This window comes from Brachyistius frenatus, unplaced genomic scaffold (assembly GCF_029030835.1).
Source record: "Brachyistius frenatus isolate BFR_SWC_R1_liver_20210118 unplaced genomic scaffold, ASM2903083v1 Contig_9, whole genome shotgun sequence".
Lineage (NCBI taxonomy): Eukaryota > Metazoa > Chordata > Actinopteri > Embiotocidae > Brachyistius > Brachyistius frenatus.
This window is the reverse complement of record NW_027210608.1, coordinates 7,897,983-7,918,484: the sequence shown is the minus strand read 5'-3', so window position 1 is coordinate 7,918,484 and position 20,502 is coordinate 7,897,983. Positions and strand designations below refer to the sequence as shown.

At 40.9% G+C, this 20,502-nt stretch overlaps 1 protein-coding gene across 2 annotated transcripts in view; it reads left to right on the top strand.

Moving 5' to 3' along the window:
- Window positions 1-16,437: 16,437 nt before the first annotated feature.
- LOC138616328 (MAM domain-containing glycosylphosphatidylinositol anchor protein 1) overlaps window positions 16,438-20,502 on the top strand; it is a 171,698-nt gene continuing 167,633 nt past the window's right edge. For both annotated transcript variants that reach the window (XM_069690568.1, XM_069690567.1), the window contains exons 1-2: window positions 16,438-17,035; window positions 18,263-18,352. In XM_069690568.1, the coding sequence (XP_069546669.1) occupies window positions 18,286-18,352 (67 nt within the window). In that variant the 5' untranslated portion in view covers window positions 16,438-17,035; window positions 18,263-18,285. The remainder of the gene's footprint in view (window positions 17,036-18,262; window positions 18,353-20,502) is intronic.

Sequence of the window (20,502 nt, the reverse complement as noted above, 5' to 3'; positions counted from 1 at the left end):
TGTGTAAATGTGTGCAACCCTCTAGCTTTGGAGACGCTCAGCCGGATCCTGCTGCTGTATGAAGCTGCAGATACTTAATAAACTCAGAGGAAAGACTCCTACAAACAGCTGGCACCACAAAACTATACTTCATCCATCCATTATTGGGAAGTTCCATTAATCAAACCTGTTACAGACGATATACAATATACATGAAAGGTGTTTAGTAATTTTGGAAAGGTCTGTGTGTGCACCTCCCGTCAACTAAATTTTTTTTTTTATACACTTTATTAATCCCAGAGGGGAAATTTCTTCACTACAGCAGGGGGGCTCTCAGGGGGGAGATGCTGCAGCAGGCTGCCACTAGCGCAGCACCAGGTAACCTGACCTGAGGTGCATGTTTTTGGATGATGGGAGGAAGCCGGAGAACCCGGAGAGAACCCACGCAAGCACAGGGAGAACATGCAAACTCCGCACAGAAAGGCCCAGGACCGGATTCGAACCCGGAACCTTTTTTGCTGTGAGGTGACAGTGCTAACCACTGCACCACCGTGCCGCCCAAAAGGCATGCAAGCTGTAACTTTTAGGCTCTTTGTAATGTTTATGGAGCAATATTGCCAAAATTGTAGCAGAAACCCAATGTTCAGACTGTCCTGCGAAGAAAAAAAAATAAAAATCCAGTTTTACCATTTAATGACGATGCATTAGCTTAAAGGAGAGGCTTTGATGCTTCTTTCTTCTGGGCATTAGTTTGGGCAGCATGAGACAGAGACTGATGGATGTTTCAGACCAAAAGCCTGAAAGTGTTATGTTGTTAATAGCAAACACAATCACTGGAGTGAAAGTTCTGTCATTGTTGCGTATCCTTGCGCAGTTTGAACTGGTGTTTTCCTACAGGGTATATGGTGCATATCTGTGTTATAGACTACATGATTGAATTTAAATAAAAGCAGGACTATAACCACCTAGTCACAAAAGTGAAACAAAATGTCACACTGACCGTAGTTGCTCGCACCCACTGTCCTGTCCATTCATATCTAAATGACAATTAGGGTGATTGTGGACTGTAAAAAAGGATTTTGGAGGGTAGTAGTTATTATCCATGCAAATGTTATACATTCTACCCAACTGTATTTTGTCTGCAAGTGAAATATATAATAATGTGTAAATTATACCTTTACTACCTATTTGTTAGTAGTAAAAACTACTAAATATAAGAATACGATATTAGCAGTGAAACGTGCGCATGCGTCATTCAAGCACCAAGCCTCACTTCATGGGCGGGACTGTGGACTGTTGAGCTGCTGGTAAGACTCCTGTAACATTTTTCTGTGTCATATCATGAATTCAAATGTTATCTTATTCAGCGATTAGATTCAGCGTGATTCTGTGTTACACTAGGAATTAAGTTTGCAAACTTCTTAAGGCACTGGTAGTAAATAATTAATAAAACACCAGGGTTGAACATGTGAGCTACTTAACCTTAATAATTCTAAAATGTTGTAGAGAAAAAGGCCCAACATGTCGTAATATTTAACATGGGCGCGGTTTCAATGTGTTGCTTTCACTGCTAAACCTACTGTCATACTGTCAGGCTCAAAATATATCTTTATTTAAATATATCTTTATTTATATTTTATTTTCAAAATATATCTCTATTTAATTGCTAGCAATTAAAGCTTGCTAACCAGCTACCTTGTTGACAGTAACCTGCTTTAAGAAATGAGTGATTAGCGAGTGTGTGGTCGAGAGAGAGAGAGAGAGAGAGAGAGAGAGAGAGAGAGAGAGAGACCATGCATGCAGGTGGATGAGAGCAACAACATGTTGATCAAAGCAGAGAAGGAATTAGCAGTAAAGTTGTGAAGTGGTAGCAAATATCCAGCACAGGTTTTAGTTCCATGAATAAACACTGCAGTACTTTAGTGTATCGTTTAGTGTGATAATGTAATTATACGTAGAGTTGTCTGTATTAATAACGAGATATGATGTTGTACACTGCAAGATAATTGTAACGGAGTGCATTATATTGAAAGGTGTTTTAAATAGTCTGCTCCTCTAATGAATGGGGTGGCTGAAATATTAAAAACCTAAATATTTAGCAGTCCAGTTCAATACCACTGCAAACTACGACCTCAATAATAAACATTTAATGAAATTAATACCTGTCCGACTGTGAAACAAAACCAAACATTATTATCTTTGTAAAGACAGAATTTACAACAGCACTGTTGTATTGGATCATGTTTGATTAGACACGTGCTGTGAACTGGCCTGTGTGTGTGTAATATATATAATGTATAATGTGCTGCATCATATCTTTATTAATACAGACAACTCTATACAATAACAGAATAATACTATATTAAACACAATACTATACTACACGTGTATTTGGTCTCCTGGTTGACAACACACTCCGTTACCATAAAACCTGTTTCACAATTTGTTGTATATATTTTGTCAGATTATTTAAATTGACAAGCTAATAATAAGCAAGGGACTTGCTTGAGCACTTTTAAAATGTCTTGTTTCTGACTTTCTTTTTCCTCCACAGTTGGACTGATATGAAGAACACTGAAGAGCATGTGAGGAGCCTTTACGTATCCCAGTTTTCCCAGAAGATACAGAAACATCAGGTACCTGAACTGAACACAGACTGGGCACCATAAACTGATTGCAAATGATATTGAGGTCAAGCATTCAGGTTGTTACTATGCTTAAATTAAAACTGCATATGCTTCTCGGACGGACGTGAGGGCCACACCGACCAAACCATGAAGGTGCTTGTGATTCATCATTCTATGACCAGCAGACATGTCGATTGTGATGGAGGTTAACCAAATGCTGAACCGGTGTGGAAACCAAACCAAAGCTTGTATGCTGTTGATGAGACTGATCTATGCCCTCGTCCATGAGTATCCCAAGAAGCTTCCGATTCTGGGTTTTAGATATTTTGGTCTTAGTTCCTATGCACATACAAACACATTTCGAGACCCTTGTTTTCTGCTGAATATGCCAAGTTAAGAGAGTCCTTTTGTAACCTTTGTTTTTATTTTGAACATTTGGTTGAATAAAAAGTAATTGATGAGATCAACTCCTGTGTCTGACAATACTTTTGTAAGTAAAGTTTACCTTTCCTGAATAGAAGAGTTAAATTCAATTCATTACATTAAATTAAGAGTTTTTATTACTTCCTTTTTCAAAGTAATTAGTTGTGTAATGTATTGAGCGATATTAAGTGGACTTTGCCTAATTTCTTTTAGTGTGTCATAGCTGTTTAATGTAGGTACTTTTTTACTCAAAACAAGGGATGAAATTTACTAATGCATTATCGCTAACTTTAAGGCTAACCCCCTTCACTCTCATCAGCAGGATTTCATTGTTTTTTTCCCCCTGTTCATTCAGCTCAGGCAGTATGAAAAAAAAACAACCAAAAAGAACATTTGGGTGCTGCACCCAAGTGTTACAATGGCAGGGAAAACCCTGACAGTAGAGCTCCCTCACCAACCCTTGCACCATTGATTTTATCCACTGCAACGCAGGGACTCTCAGAGCTGCTGGAATGATTAAATAATCTGAGCGTTAACCGGCGTGATTGGGTCCCTCATTACAATCTCTCATGTTCAACTTAAGACATTCACGTTTTTCCACAAGACAAGTTTTAGGAATGAGTTTGAAGTTTTGCTGTCTTTTTTTGAGCATCTAATGTAGTCAAATTATTGACAGTATTACGTTACAAATGTTAAATGTGTCATCATTTTCTGATGTCACATTAAAATGAGGCGTGAGTGAATAGGATGTCCCATTTTGTTAACTGCGTTTTACTTTGACTCCTTGCGTTTCTGTTAACGTGTTTATTAAAGTGTTCATTTACATGATTGTTTTTTGTTGCAGGGGAGAGGGAAGTCTGGGCCAACTTGCTTGGCCTGCTGCCACCGCGACCCGATCCCGGATAAGCGGAAGAAGATGGATGGATGGATGTTTTTGTTTGTATATATTGCAATCCAATCACAAGAGGTCACTCAAGATACGTTGTGCAATTGTGTAGCCATCTGTTTAAAATGTCCTCAGAGCACACACACGGCAGAGAAATACATAATGTGCTTATCTTGTTTGAATATTTCAGATGATTAATTCCAGGAATTTTAAACTTTCAGAATAGTTTCTAAAAACAGACCTGCTTCCTGTCCTCGCCAGAACAAAACCAGTCTTTGTGGACACTCTCCATGAAGCCAAATTGTTTACAGTTCCAATCAAGCAAACACGAGAGTTGTTTGAGAGTATGTGGAATGTAATTCACCCAGCAGCAGACTACAGCTGCAGGCAGAATGAGTTCGTGGGTTCAACAGTATCCGCATCATTTACAGGTCAGAGAGACAAAGAGAGAGACTATTAAAGTAGACAACAACTTATTCTAAGCAACACAAACCCCCAGTAGATTAATCTCTCCTTCTCTCCAGTCCTAATTGGAGAAAGAGATGTCACACTGTGATTGCTATTGGAAATTGAGACTCGCAGTCGATTCTCATCATTCTCCCACAGCTGATCAACGTCTGACTGGGACAGTCTCATCTGATGCGTGCTTACTTATTGTAGAGCTCAATTAACAGATGCTAGGTACAATCTCCTGGGTAGTTTTACATAAGTTGTATTCATATTGTCCCTCTACTCCTCTCTTCCATCGAGCTAGTTATCCTCCTTGTTTCAAGCCTGTCTGTTTTGTTTGGTACAATTTTTGTCAAATTGTTTTTCATCCACAGTGATGGACATAGATTTAGTTTAGTTTAGTTTTTTTTAAAAAGGAAAGCAAAACCCCCATAATCCTAAAGTTGTGCACAAACAGCACAGGATTTTTGTCAGTAGCCCCAAAGAAAACGTGAGATAAAGCCAAGATAAAAAGCAGTTTACTTTAAATGTTGAGAAATGCACCAAAATCAACCAAAAAAATGTATAGCATAAACTAACATAGGTCCGTTCTGATCCTTTGGAAAGCTGTGGTTCTCAGGCTTTCTTGCCGTGATAGTAACATGGCAAGACGCACAATATAATATAAGGATAATTCTCAAATTTATTTGACTTTTCTGAGTCCAGGGGGTAGTTGTCTCATTTAGGACTATTAGCTACTTGAGCTGTCTCCCGAAGGTGTTTCAGCTGCATGTATTAGATGTCCATGTTTGTCTGACGTACAAATACATTTCTACATTAATCAAGCTTTTTTTTTTTTTTTATGGCTGGGTTGGGCAGAGCTGCTACATCCAGGAATCTCCTGGGATGTCACAGTTGGTGGGGTATTTGAACCCTTCCGTTTCCCCGTAAAATGAGACCTCTGGTGCCGGTGCTAAGCTAGCTGGTTATTGTCAGTAAATTACTCCAAACTGTTGACTTGGCTGCTGGTAAACCACGACATCTTGTTTTCTACTCCTACTGAACTTGCAACGTGTTAGTGTGGTGGCTTTCTTCTGTGACAGAGCTGAGCTGTCACAAAACAATGCATTCTTTTTCAAGTAACTCATCCAAAACTGCGTGTCGCTGACTAAAAAATTCCATAGTTACATGTCAAATGTCAATATGAATTCTGCTATTGTGTTTGAATGAAGGGACAAGAGGGGAAATTCTGGCAATGCAGCAGTCCAGTTTTTGTCTCATTCCCACATGAAAAGTCTACCAGAATAATTAATGAGCCAGACACCCGGGGCAAGATTAAAAAACTAATTTGGAGCTCCAGTCTGCGGAAATGTGACCACCCCTGGATTATATTACCAACTGGACATTGTGATTAAATTCAGTGCTGGTAACCTGCCTCACAACTGCAGACGTGGATGAATTTGTTGGTACCCTTCCACGAAAAAGAAGAACCCACAATTTTCTCTGAAATAACCTGAAACTGACAAACAAAATTGGCATCCTTCCTTGTGTATTTATTAAAAATTGGACTTTGTTTTTGATTCAGTAAAATATTTTAAATAATGAAATTGGCATAGACAAAAATGATGGGACCCTAAACCTAATTTGTTGCACAACCTTCACAGAAAGTCACTGCAAACGGTCATGGTCTCGGTCTACTGGTTCTTTCTATTGTTCAGTTTGCTTCCTGTGTCCTTAGTTTCTCTCCCTCAATGCCTTGTCACCGGCCTGCAGCAGCCACCTCACCTGCTCCCAGCTCCCCAATCAGCCCCAGCTGTAGTCACTCACTGATCAGTGTGGCACCGTGTATATACTCCCAGTTTTTCACACTAGTGCTGTCAAACCATCATGTAGTACTCCGCTGTTTGGACTACTCCTGGTCCCTACCAGTTCCTCTTGTGTTCTGTTTTTTTTTTTTTTTTTTTTTTTTGGGCTCCTCGTGTTTTGGCAGCTTCTTTTGTGCTTTAGCTGAGGTAAAGCTTGTTTTGTGTTCCACCTCCTGTGTCTTGCGTGATGCATCGGGGTCTTCAACCTCGTCAAACATAACACAAACAAGCAGGTAGCTGTCAATGAGACTTCAGCAGCTGTCAGCAGGTAGTTTGGTCCACTCTTCCTGAACAAACTGCTCCAACTGTCTGAGTCTTCTACAGCAGACTACATGTTTCAGCGCTTTGGATGTTTGATAAGATTTGGCTCAGGACACATCGATGGGCACTAAAATAGTTTTGTTCTTGGTGATTCTGGCTGTTTGTTTTGTGTCATTATCATGTTGGGAGACCAGTCACTTGCAACTGAGACGGAGCTTTCTGACATTAGGCAGCACGTGTCACTCAAGAATACCTTGATTATCTTGAGAGTTCATTGTGCCCAGCACAGATTCAAGGTGCACTGTGCAAGATGCAGCCAAAGATATGCTGCAATCAGACACTGATGTTCCTAGACTTTGGACTAAAGTTTGTAACTCTTTCGAAATGTTCCTCGACTGTCTACTCTTCGCATCATCCTTCTGTTCAATCGAGGGTCCATTTTTGTCATGCGGCAGTGTCTAGAGAGGTTAAGTGTTGTCACACTTATATCGCGCTGCTTGGAGATTGTTTTATAGCCCTTACTTTTAACATGCTTCTCTGTAATTTTCCTTTTGATTTACCCCTTTTTTTGCATCTGCATGTTCAAATCTGATCAACCAACACCAAATATCATCACTTATGGGATAGGTAATGGGAAGCAAAATGCAACGTAGCTCAAGGTGACAAAATGGGGTGTGGACTTTATCTGTTCCAAGAATAAAATGAAAACTGTTCCCTGCACTTGACCTTAGCTCCAGCGTAAAGGGTAGACAGGCGGAATATTTGAATTCCTATTATTTCTGGAAAAAAAAGGAGTTATTTCAAGAAGGACATGTATGCCTAACAGACACTCTGGGCAAACAGCCAGCTGCAGCTCAGGCTATCTGAACGATAACCCACCTTTTTGTGAGGTAATTGACTGTGGATGCCTATTGCAAGGATGCCATTGACTTGACTACCATCAATAGAGGCATTTTGTGGAAAGTATGTTCACACTAGTGAGCACACACTCGCATGCACACACAGAGAGAGAGGGCACTGGAGACTGCACATCTAAGAGATGGGAATGTAGAGACCTAGACAGGGTCTTTGTGGCAAATCATTATATATTAATGCCCGAGTCTGATTCACACACAGCATTTGATGTCAAAGCACTCATGCGGCTTTGGGGGCACGATGGCTTTTCAGGCCGAGTTGATACAACTGGTTTTTATCTGCGAGGTCAAAAGACTGGGACCAACATGTCTCTCTGCTGATGATTTTCTGCGTAACTTCTGCTTTGTGGACACTCTGCCCTTTAGCTAGCTTATCTCAGGATCTGCTGGCTGGCCAGTCAGGCTTTGAGCAAGTCTTTTGAGTGTGTATGTGCAGATGGCAGCATTGCACTGGGTTAGATTGATGGAAGAATGCATAGCTAATCAGAATAATCAGTCCCTCTTCTCTCTCGTTCTCATGCTCTGCTCGTTACTATGCAGGATGCAAAGAGCTGACCCTCAACATGCCACAGAACAAGGATTATCCCCTCAGGGGTCGGCCTCTCCAATTTACTGCCTTTTCTCCTCTTCCTCTGCCCTGCTAACAGGCCTATATGTGGATAGCAAGCGTTAGAATAGAACCGTAATTGAAAGAGAGTGAAGAGTGTTGACTGCTTGTTTGTTATCAACGAACAAGGGCAGAGTGAGAGGTCATCAGAGACAAGGCAGGGGTTAGGGCATGGACAGGGGAGAAGTGACTGTTTTGTTAGGCCAGACTCCTCTGCTGTCAGTGTGGGCAGAAAAAGCAGAAAAGCAATTTGAGCTGCAACTGATGTGGTTTCTCTCAGAGTATGTTTTTTATCCTGGCAAAAACAGACCCGATTCATATTTGAGTTGTCTGTGTGGAGATCCCCCACTCTGCACTCAACAGTGCTGCACTACCCTGCTTATTGCAAAGATAACCTGATTGGATTGGCCCAATTTCCTCTTTTCATCTCTTTACATCAACCAGCTGCTCAGAGATATACTGATTTAATTTTTTTTTTTTAAACAATTTTTTAAATCTCTTGGTCTATTGATTGCTTTGGTTGTATAATTAAAAAGATTTTTTTTTTTTTAAAACAACTTAGATTGACATGAGGATTTGGACTGAAGATGTATGTAAAGCATATTATTCTGAGACGTTTGAATGGTAACCTTTATCCCTTTGATTTATTTTCTACATTTAATTGTCAAGCTAAACGAACCCAGAGTCAGTGCACAGTTGGCAAACCGACAGGGGGGGATTGGAGCAGGCTGGCCCCAACCATGAGATGAGTGTAGCAGCAGCAGGAGGCTGAGCAAGTTTACAGAGGTTATTGTTAGATATGCTTCCTTTCTTGTTGTTGGCAACTGAAGACATTAAGAATGTTGTAGCTTGTTTGTAGCTGTCACAATAATATGGCTTAAAAGTGAGTAAATAATCAAGACCGGAGGTTTTCAAACTGTGAAGCAGGTGGGCGTGGTACAGTGCAACCAAAACGGGAACTGCTGACAGTTACATTTAATGGCGCCAAGTCCCAAAGGAAACCAATTATAGTTTATATAATGGGGGATCAAGTTGATGCTAATTGACATGGCAACATGTAGGTGAGGGAAGTCATCTGTATGTGGGTGTTGTTTAACTTTTGTCTGCAGGGTGGAGGTAGAAAGTGTTATAATAAATACATCCTACCTCTATAAGTTCAAGTAAAATAAATCCAAACATTTCTCTCTGAATTCTATGTAACAATAAAGCAACTATGTTAATTTCAAAAGCAGATCTTGTAATGATATTAATGTCAGCACTAGTCTTACCATTAGTAGTCAATCAGTAATTAACATTTTGGTATGATGCTATCACACCCCTTTGATTGTTATGTGGGTTACAAGTTGATAACCCTTTTGCTTTGCTATTTTAAGTTTCAGGTAGCAGAAAAAGACTTCATATCTACGGTGACTCTCGGCATAGAAGCCATTTTCAGACATATGGGATTTACACGTCAAAGAAAGGAAATGACTTGGTCTTAAAATTTGACGAGCAATTAAACTTTCCCACTGAACAAGGAGTGAAATACACACACAAACTCCAGAAATAAGTCCTTGAGTACTTGTAAATACAGACTTGGATGGGAATAAAATATTTGATCCCCCCCCCCATTGTTAGTTTGCAGCAGTTTGATCTAGCAAATTACCTTCTTCTAATAAAAACTCAAAATTGGAAAGAGTCAAGGAGAGAGTAAGGAGAGAGACTGTAGAGCTGGCATTATACCACTGTTGCAGTAATGATTGTGTTTGCCGGTGGCCAAACACACAGAGCGCTGCGTGTTAGCGGCAAAGAGAGGATAATAGCACAGAGAATTATTAGACAGATCCTTGCGGTCTGTGTTTGAGTCAATTCTTTCGTCTTATTACACACTGCAGGGGGTGGAGGAATAGGGGGAAGGAAGGAGAGATTTAAACAAGTAATACTGCATTACACGCATTAAAGGGTGACAGTAATTACTTATATCACTCAAACTGAGGCATTAAGACAGCAAAACACACAGCTGTGTGGACATTTTCATTCGTTTCCTCTTTTCCCACCTCTCTCCTTTCCTTCCTCTTCAACCCCTTTTCCCCCCTAATTCTTCCTTTTTCCTATCCTCTCCTGCCCCCGTCCCTCTTCTCCCCTCACTCGCCTCTCACTTCGTCTCGCTGTGTCTTTCCTCTCTTCCTTATCAAGGGCGGTGGCGGCTGCCTGGGTAATGAGGATCAGTGTTGTTTTAAACATGAAATGGTGAGGGGGGGCCCCGGCGGGGCGGAATCAATAAGAGCCATTACCTCTCCTCTCTAATGATGCGGCCACCCCCCTCCTCTCCTCTCTGCGCACACCACCCCTTGTCTCAGCCCATTTCTACTCGCTATCCGATATCTGATGAGAGGAGGTTATGAATTATCGAATCCCAAGGGCAATGTGCCTCGCCGCCAATTACCAAGTGAAAAATGACCCTTTCTTGGGCGTGAGTGTGTGTATTTGCACGCAGATGTGTGGGTATGGGGTGGGTGGAGAGTTTGACACAGACCGGCTGGTGTCGCACAGTTGTGGACAGCTATACCTCCTATGTCTGTGCCCCCCCAACACACACACACACACACACACACACACACACACACACACACACACACACACACACACACACGTCTGTACATTGTGACTAATGATGACCATGTTTTTTTTTTTTTTTTTTGAGGCTGTATTGGTGCAACAAATGATCCATCAGCTTTAGAAGACTACAGAATGTATGTTGTTGCAACACAATAGAAAGCCTTTTTGCTGCTGATCAGTTTTTGCATAAGACACCATAGCTTGAACAGGGAGCAGAGATTAAAGCATACTATTTTGGTAGACTTTAGTTATTAGCCATCTTTCAGTGAACTGTTTTCAAAGGCTACTGTAACCAGTCTGTTCTTTATTTTACTATTCTCTGCACTTTTGATCATTTAAAGAACGAGATAATAGTTTGTATCGTCAAAATAGTTTCCCTGAAACTTCATTAATGAGAGAAGTCCATCAATTCATCTATTAGCCCTCAGGGAAGATAGTTTACAGAGCAAAAGGTAGACAAACAATAACCCTCTTTGGCAAATTATTTTCAGTAAGGACAATTATGGAGTCCTTATTCATGTCCAGTGCCAATATTCAAAACCCATTACAGAACTGGTGTGTCATCAATTTAGCTCAGTGAAGTTTAAGGCCATGAAGATCCTTCACCTTCCAAATCTTATCCATGTCTGAACCCTTTTTTTGTTGCCCTGTGGTCAAATATTGTGTAAACAATCAATCGGTTTCATTAGCAGTGAAAGTTAAAATATGTTATCAGTGAATGTAATCTGGCTTTGGCACAGAAATCCATTTTGAATGTTTTGCTGAGCTAATGGATTCACAATCAGTCTACGAGACACAAAAGAAAGAAAATGAAGATTACTGTATGTGTGTATGAAAACACTGAACTCCCTCTGTAGAGGCTTGCACATTCACCCTCGCAGAGAATTATCCTGAAATTTAAAGGACATGTGCCATGTAATGTGTTTTCTAAACGTATATTTTTCGGACATTTCTATGGATAACACAAGTAGATGAGAACATAATGCATGGTTATGGATGGCTTCATGCCCCTCTAAGCTCCCCCTGCTCCAGTGTCCTGGATGTGTTAGATGTTCCAGAGTCTTTATCGCAGCAGCAAATGTCACTGAGTGTATAATAGCAAGCATGAATATTAACAGTAAAGATGCAACTGAATGTAAAAAGAATAAATTAAAAAAAGAGATTGGTCATGGTGACTGTTCTCGCAGTACATCTCTTCCAGATTGAGGTTTATGTCCAAGAAAAGACATGACTCATTCTGTTTCTCAATGTTTATCCTCATCACCCTGCAGGTTGTGGCATTCTAGAGATGGGTATATTCTCTGGAAGCATTCGACTAAGGTTGTCTGCTCTGGATGTCAAACATCAAACTCTCTGTTAACAAAGCTTGCCACTGGTGATCTGTAGATGGACCGTGTGCTCAGTGCTTTGCTGTCAAATGACTGCATAGCTGTAGTCGACTTTTGACATGTTGGCTTTACCTGTTCACTCATTCTTTGAACGAGTTTCACAACAAACTTTTTGACGACTGTAGTCTTTGCATGTTTTCTCTGTTTTGTTGAAGCAACTAATATCAAAGCATCACATGCATTTTTACCAGATCATGGTAGTAAAGTGTTCGTCTTCTTTTGTCAATTAATGGTGGTTAGCAAGCAGCTTTAAGGTAACCTTCTCATGGGTAAACAAGACAACAGTCGTGTAGTTTAATTTAATTTTTTGGAAAATGCTGACCCATGATACTGTATAGTATTCATTCTCTGTGTATTAGGAAAGAAGTAAAAGCATGTCCCCGGATCCTTAAACTCCTTCTTCTTTTAAATGTCTGATATTAGTCGTCTTCTTTCTCTCAGGGAATCAGAATCCTCTCTATACTCTTTGACGTATCCAATTTGCATCCTTGTCTATGCAAGGATGAGTTATGTTGAGACACACACACACGCACGCACGCACGCACGCACGCACGCACGCACGCACACACATGCACACAAGCACACATGCTGAACACACAATGAAATTATCGGCAGTCTCAAGTGTATCTTTTCTGTCCATTTAGCCGTTTCTATGTGGGAAAGTGCTTGGCGCTGATATACAGCACTTTGAGCTTTGATTGAATTACACTGATGGGAACATCAATTACAAAGCATGGTACCAGAATTTTTTTTTAACTAAGCACCTCAGATCACATTACAGTCTGTGATGCTCTCATCGGGTGCCAAAATAATAGCCTTGGCAGATAGTACATTTAAAGGCAGCAACAGGGATTTCACTTATCTCAAGATGGTAATAGTTGGGAATTTGCTCATAATAAGCTCAGGGTAACAAGTATTCCATATTTAGGCCAGGCATTTTTTTTTCCTAAAGCTCCACTAAGTCTTCCTACAATTACTGTAGTTTTCAGATAAATAACTACAGCCCAGTTAAATGCCACATTGAGCTTCACTATTGCAAGCAAGGTGTAGTCTTTGTCCACTTCACTGATATATATTTTTTATCATCAAGTACAGTTAGGCATTTTGTTGTTTAGGTACACTCAAAGAAAAAAAGACTTTGAGGCTTGGGAATGTTAACATGCAGACAGTCCCTCCTTTTTATTTGTTGCCGTTTGCTGCCCTGCACTTGTACCCATTTGGAGTTGGGTTCAAGTGCTTTAAAGTGCTTTCTTCTTAAACTGCAGTCGAACCAAATTACATTGTAGATGTAGGGCTTTATTTTCTTTATTTGAGACAGTAGCAATTAAATTATCACCGTAGTTCTGTTGTTTCTATTAGTTTGGTAGTACAGCTTTTGTTTCAGTTGATGTGTATTTATAAATGCAGGCATCTAATGTGTCTCCAGTTTTCTTAGAGTTAGCGAATAAATTACCCTACTTTAGAGACTTTTGGGATTCTGTAATACAACCATTGAATTTTCTGAGATTATTTATTTTTGGGGATTTCTCCTTTGAAATGACATTGGAATTCCCAGATTTTAATTAAAGATGTCCATACCTGGCTACTCTAGGCTGAAAAGCAGAAAAATGTAAAAAAAAAAAAATAAAAATTTTTTTTAAAAAAATGTGTACATAAGGTGGTTAAACAAAATTAAAATAAGGCTTGTAAACTAAACTGAGTAGAATAATAAAATTAGTAATACACCGGACAACAGAGCACTTACTAGAAATTGTATGACTGTGACACATCTCCAGCAAGTTACTAAAAGGTGGGAAGTGCATCTGTGTGGACGGGCATTGCAATCAAAATTGTGAATTTTGGCATGTGTAGTATTTTGTTGTCATCTGCGTTCCCTTCGTTGTTGCCTCACTGTACCTCCTACAATTATTGCTCCTCACAATCCTTCTGCAATTCTTTCAAAAAAAAAAAAAAGGCTTCATGGAGTTGGATGAATGTGTGTTTGTGTGTTTGTGTGTGGCTCCCACCCAAGGTTGTTCCTACAACATGTTGTCTTTTGAGATCCATTGCCTTAAGCAGCAATGATGCACTCTCAGCAAGACATGCCAAGACTGCTGGCTGTAACCCAAGAGGACGGGCAGAAAAGGAATGAAGGAAAGAGACAGATACTTGAGCCAGATCCCATGATTTTGTTTACTCTGAATTAAAGATTCATGTGAATTGAGAGCGCTAAGTAATTACTGGGTGTCTTGATTCTGTTGAGAAATGTCAGATGAAAACCCCCAAATGTTTACTGCTGACTGTTTCCCAGAAATGATTGAAGTATACAAATGTTACCACCATGTTTGGCACAGAAGAATCTGTCTTAAAAGTTTGCTCTTCTAAAAACTTTGTTCCCAGTGATCATGATTGTGATTCAGTAATATAACCAAACAGCTTACCTAAAGTCTATTCTAAATGCTCTTCATTTTTTGGGCTGCCAGAATCAACAACAGTTCAGAGTACCAGTTTGTGAACCAAGAAGCTTGGAAGCCTGAAGAAAGTTTCATCAAAGTTTGCTGGTTCTAATTCCAGACAATCTCAGGGAGTATTGGCACCTGAACAGAGTGAGAAATTTGCGTCGGTGTCTCAGCTACTGATGTGTCTTTGAGCAACTGCAGGTGGACACTTTCTGTGCTGTAAACAGGCATGCTTTGTGTCTGTGTGTGTCTGCATGTACTTAAGCACAGGTAACTGAATCTGTTGCAGATAACCCCAAACAGAAAGTTACAACAGGTAGTGATGATTCATGCAGAATGTAGGTAAATTACTATGGAAACAATGCAGCTCAAATCATAGTTCACACTATTTTTATATCTGACTTCAGACATATCAAAACACACAAGATGGAACAAATGGGAAATTAAACTCAGACATTAGGTTAAAATACACGGAAGAACTAGTGTAACTAAAGAGTGAAAGCAATGCTGGTTTACTCAATTTGTTCTACATTTTGTTCAGGGGACATTAATGTTGCATTATGTGAGAACATACTGTAAAATAGATTGCAACATTGTTCTGTCTTTTTGCAGCATAAACATTACAACACACCCAATGTCTTGAAACGGCAAAATCCACCCACTCACTACTTGAAGCAGATGAAAGAAAACATTAACGAAACATATTCATCTGCAACCCATCCTCAAGGTTAAAGTGTGGATTTATTAATTTGTCACATCAAGTTATTAGACTAAGCAGAGCCAGACACATCATAAATGAGTTGAAAAATGTGGCTGTTATCAAGTGTTATACATTTTCAGGCTTTCGAGCATCTGCTTCTAGCCTATGATTGTGACCTTGTTTTAATTGTTTGCAGTGGATTCTCAACATTTCCGTCCTTCTTGTTCTTCTCATCACTCAGCCAGAGATGGAGGCATTTCGTTCTTATTTACACATGCATATATATATGCATATATTTCTTTTTTTCTTTTTTTTTTAAAGAGTAGACATTGTGCCCAAGTGCGTCATTGCGTCGATAAAGTTTCTGAAATTAAATAGCTGTCCCTTTGTTCCAGTAACAGATTGCTTGATCTGCTCTGATAAGCAGGCTGTTTGATTTTTTTTTTTTTTTAAACGTGTCTATTTCACTCTATCAGCGACACAACCGAGGCGCTGCTCTGTGATAAACCAACATCCTTCGTGGGGAGGTCAAAGGCCCTTCACACGGGATGCTGATTTCACACCCTATCTCGACACACTTTGCCAATACACACTTCATACAATCGCACGTGCGTAATGGTGATGAGCTGAAACACGCCCTCCCGTGGCCTCACTGGGAACCCGCGTGAACGACTGTGTTGCCTGTGAGTGGAGGAACAGAGCTACAGAGGGAGGTAGTGTAAATGTATGCGAGAGAGACGGTGTGTGTGTGTGTGTGTGTGTGTGTGTGTGTGTGTGTGTGTGTGTGTGTGTGTGTGTGTGTGTGTGTGTGTGTGTGTGTGTGTGTGTGTGTGTGTGTGTGTGTGTGTGTGTGCGTGTGGGGTGTTTAACACTCGGTCTGTTTTTTACTGTCATAAATAATTGGTCCAGGCAGAGGGGTGGTGCTGTTAGGGGCTCCTCCGGGCCAAAAAAAAAAAAAAAAACTTTAGGAGCGTCTTTCATTTCTAATTGGCACCGACGATTGGTGGCACCGCAGCTGGCGAACTCCACCAAAGAGTGGATAACAGAGGAAAACACGAAACCCGCTGCTATTGGAGGCATCCTGTGGTACCTAAAAGGGCAGAAAACCTATTTCAAAGTGGAAGAGCGACCGGTAGAAGAAAAAGAGAGCGGGGAGCAGTGGCGATCTTTTGACAACCTGTTCAGTGTGGAGCTGTGAGGCTTGAGCGCATCTATGTGTAAGCCTCTGTCCTCCCTCCCCTCCCCTCCCTCTCTCCATCCCTCCATCCCTCTCTCTCTTCACAGACAGGGGCGGTCGTTCTCAGTCTGCGCACATATTCCACTTGGCCAGCATCACTTGGAGTCCACAGACACAGCGCTGATTGAACCAGCGGAGGGGAGCTCATTTTCAGAGCGCATGATTGTGTTAGAGGGGCTTCATTAGACTGTCACCGGCCAGAAGCAAAGAGGGACAGACAGTAAAGCCCTTTCAACCACGCCTTTCAGAGTAAATACTCCACTAAAGGGGGAGTGTCGGTGTAGGCTACAGGATTGTTCCCCAACCTTGCTTGAGTTTTTTTTTCAAAGCGAAAGTGGGTTTTATTTCCATCTTTGGGAGGAGGGACTCTGTGGAATCGAGCAGGCGTTGATATTTCGCTGACAGCCCCATCTGTGCGTCAAATAAAAGTTTAACACACCGCGGAGATTATTTCAAAGGTCTGGGAGCTCGGTAAACTCCACATTATACTCGCCGGGATTTGCAAAACTCCCACTGGACGCTTTCTGGAGGAGGATATACAACTTTTCAACTGGTTTTGTGGGGAGGCACGGAGGCGGGTTGGTTTAACGGAGAGCAGAGGGATCCTCGTTTCTTATAGCCAGGAGGAGAGCGCGCAGCGCTGGGTAGTAGACTGACCCAAAGGACGGCACCTCGGAGACAAGGTAGACGCGAGTGACTGCATGGCTGCACATACAGGCTGTATATGTTTAGTTTTGTCAGGGGTGTATGAATTACCTCTTTACTTTCCATCATGTCTGTGTCGCTGCATATATTTGTGAACGCCTTAAACCTGCAGTATTTTCTATTTTACTCTTAACAGTATTAAAGTTGAACATATTTCCTGCAATTACAGTTAATATGCCCCACTGGTGTCACTTCAATTTTATTCCCCTTATTTTTGTCACATCTCTATTTAATCTGGCAATATGATGATCTACTTCTGCCAGTAATACACGCATTCATGCTGGGCAGGATTAAATATCATGCATCATATAATGCAACTTTGATCTCAGCACAGCGCCTTATAATGCAACCTGTCAATGCAGCCGAATCGGAGCCATTAAGCTACACAAGTGTGAGCCACACGTCGGAGGAAACCCTCATGTTCGGTCAGAAGAGACATATCAAAGGCTCCATTATCCCGTGACTCCAGCTGCTTTTCACCCGCTTTCATCCGATTTTCCACAGGTGGTGAACTTTGCAGAGAAATAACAGCAACATGTGTTCACAGACCAAAAATTACAACAATTTATGCATTTTATAGACATTAAAAAACAAAAAGAAAAAAGTGGATTTTTTTTTTTTCTTATTTTTTTTTTCCCAGACGAGTTACGCTGTCAGCTTCTTCCAGCAGCGTCACTGGAGGAATAATTATCTGAAGGAAAGGCGCGATGTGCGTGTGGGTGTTTGGGGTCTAAAGTGCATGACCCCACTTGGTGTAGCTAATCCTCCATAAATGCTGCAGTCTAGTGCTTATATTTGCTCCTGTCTCCACTACACCTGTCCAGCCCCGTGCCTCGGCGTGGAGGACACAGGACGACTAGTCACGCTAAACAACAGACATCTAAAATCCTGTCAATCTCTCGAACACACAGCATCGCTTGTAAACTTTCCATAATCCACGATTCGTGATTGAATTACCCGCCCTTTAAATTGAATGAAAACGGAGTGGGCTGTGCGGCGGGGGACTAAATTGTTTTGTGATTTTATTTTCACGGCTTAGGTGTTTGGAGAAGACATAGTTGAAAAATAATCATTAAAAAAAAAGGATTTAAAGTCTTTCTTTTTTATATCAGTCACTCAGCTGTCGCCTCTTGTTTCGCACGTTTCCAGGCTGTTCCCCCTGTGTGCCTCTGTTTTCACCCACCTCCTCTGTCTCTGTGTCTCAGGTTATGACGGAATTGAGCTGAATATGGAGTTTTTCTGGATTTTGTTATTTTCCAGTGTCTCTTCTCTTGCCTGGGGCCAAGGAGTGTACGGTAAGAGCGTGATATTTACGCATGCACCCCTATTATTACATTAACATGCCTACGTACTTTATTAGTGCGGAGTGACTGAGCTGCCTTCCAGCGATGAAGTGAATTTGTTCAATTATTAGACTATAAACTTAATTAAGGGCTTCTCTGTTCCCAATATTGGCCGCGTTTTAGCGCGACGCACTAATAGGAGGGTGTAATAACTGCCGTTTAAACTACTGAGAGAAGAGCTTTAGGGAGATGGACAGCAAATTATCTCGAAAGGGAGATATTACTTCTTAGAAGCCACAAGAGGAAAGCTGGGAAAACATCCAACAATGTAGTGGAGGGGAAACCCACCCACTGTAAATCCAATTTAATCCCATTTTTAGGCAGAAATACATCTTTATGGCCAAAAGTATGCTGTTACAAGAAGTAGGTTGAAGTAGATTAGTGTTTTATGACATAAAGTGTGATTATACTTGTACAAGGTTTATGAACAAAGGTCATAGTTTGGCCAGAATTAAAGTTAGGCTACCACGATGTTCCATGCATAGTGAATCGACTGCACAGACACGGACACACACACACACACACACACACACACACACACACACACACACACACACACACACACACACACACACACACACACACACACACACACACACACACACACACACACACAGGTTTCAGTAAGAGGATAAGAGTGGCAAAGCTCTCTGAGATGTGGCTCATCTATGTCAGGTGAAACAGGACAGTCACTCTGCGCTTTTGAGGACGAACTGAGATTTGTCCTCTCTTAAGACTACTGCCTCACTGTAGTATTACAGAGGCTCAGTTTCTTGAGCTCCAGGCGCCTGGCCAGATACTGTACGCATTCCCCCTGTCCCTTCGGGCAAGGCAAACACACAAACGGATCTGTCAGCTTTGATACTTTGATTTTGACATTTGAAGGCATGTGGCAGCCATTGAAAACAAGGTCTGTTTAGTCATAGTAGCACAGAGTGCTGTTCTCATAAGCAATCCCGCAGCATGCCGTCACACTGGGAAAATGCGGACAATCTGTCATTTGCCGAAGCACACAAGCTCGTCTAAAAGTCCTAGCTAACTAATCAGGCTTGTACCACTTTAATAGTTCACACTGCGGCTGACATTTCAGTATTTGTGTAAACTACAACCAATTTACATGCACAATTCTCAATTGTTTTCTTAGCCTCTAAGAAAAAAATATGTACTCTCAAGTGTTTTGTTGGATTGTATTGATGCCTTAATATACAATACTAAAGCGTTTATTTTCTTCAAATTTTGTTGGGTTTTTATTAGACAAAGCTCTGTCTTACGCTCTGAGTATGTACAGTGTCTGTGCTGGATGAAATCCCAAGTTCATCTTTTTTTTTTCTCCTCTATTTTTATACAAAATGTCAAACACAGCTTTAAAAGGATGTGCCTTAGTTTTAGTTCAATCACATATTGTTATCTGGGATCATGTTTACCTGCAGGTGTGAACCTTACCTTACGACCTTACCTTATAAGCACGATTGAAAAACATTCCAAGCATGCTTTTATTCGATATTTAAGAAAACAACAATTTGAAAACAAGTTGAAAGTTCTAAATATCATATGTTTTTCATGTTGGCTGTCATTTTGTTTGAGTTTGATCCGTTGTCCTCTCATGTATGGAGTGACTTTTGTGATCTAGTTACGCTGTCCTGTCGGAGACTCACATCTCCAGTTTACCCTTGTGTGTTCTTGTCCTCATTTAGTTTTTCATAATAGCTGTATAAAACAGTTTTGGGATCTCTTTGGGGTGATATACTGACTGCCATGAAACATTTGCGCATCCGTGCCTCATGGGCTCTGTCACAAATATGCACTGGGTCGAAAGCAGATATGCAGTTAGTGCCAGTTGTGGAAGATGCACTGATATTTAGGTGGAACAGCAGCTTTTCAGTCGCTGCTGAGGGAAGAAAAGTCCCAAGGCTTTGTGAGAATCGCGCTGGCCAGCATTCACAGGCCTCATACTCCCAGGTGGATCGTGTGGTGGTAGTGCTCAGCTGCGCGTACCTGAGAAACAACTGTTTCATGTAGGTAAATCATCATCATTAAAAAGAGTCATTGAGAAATAGCAAATGCTTTCACAATTTGCACAATTGCAGTAAACAACACGAGAA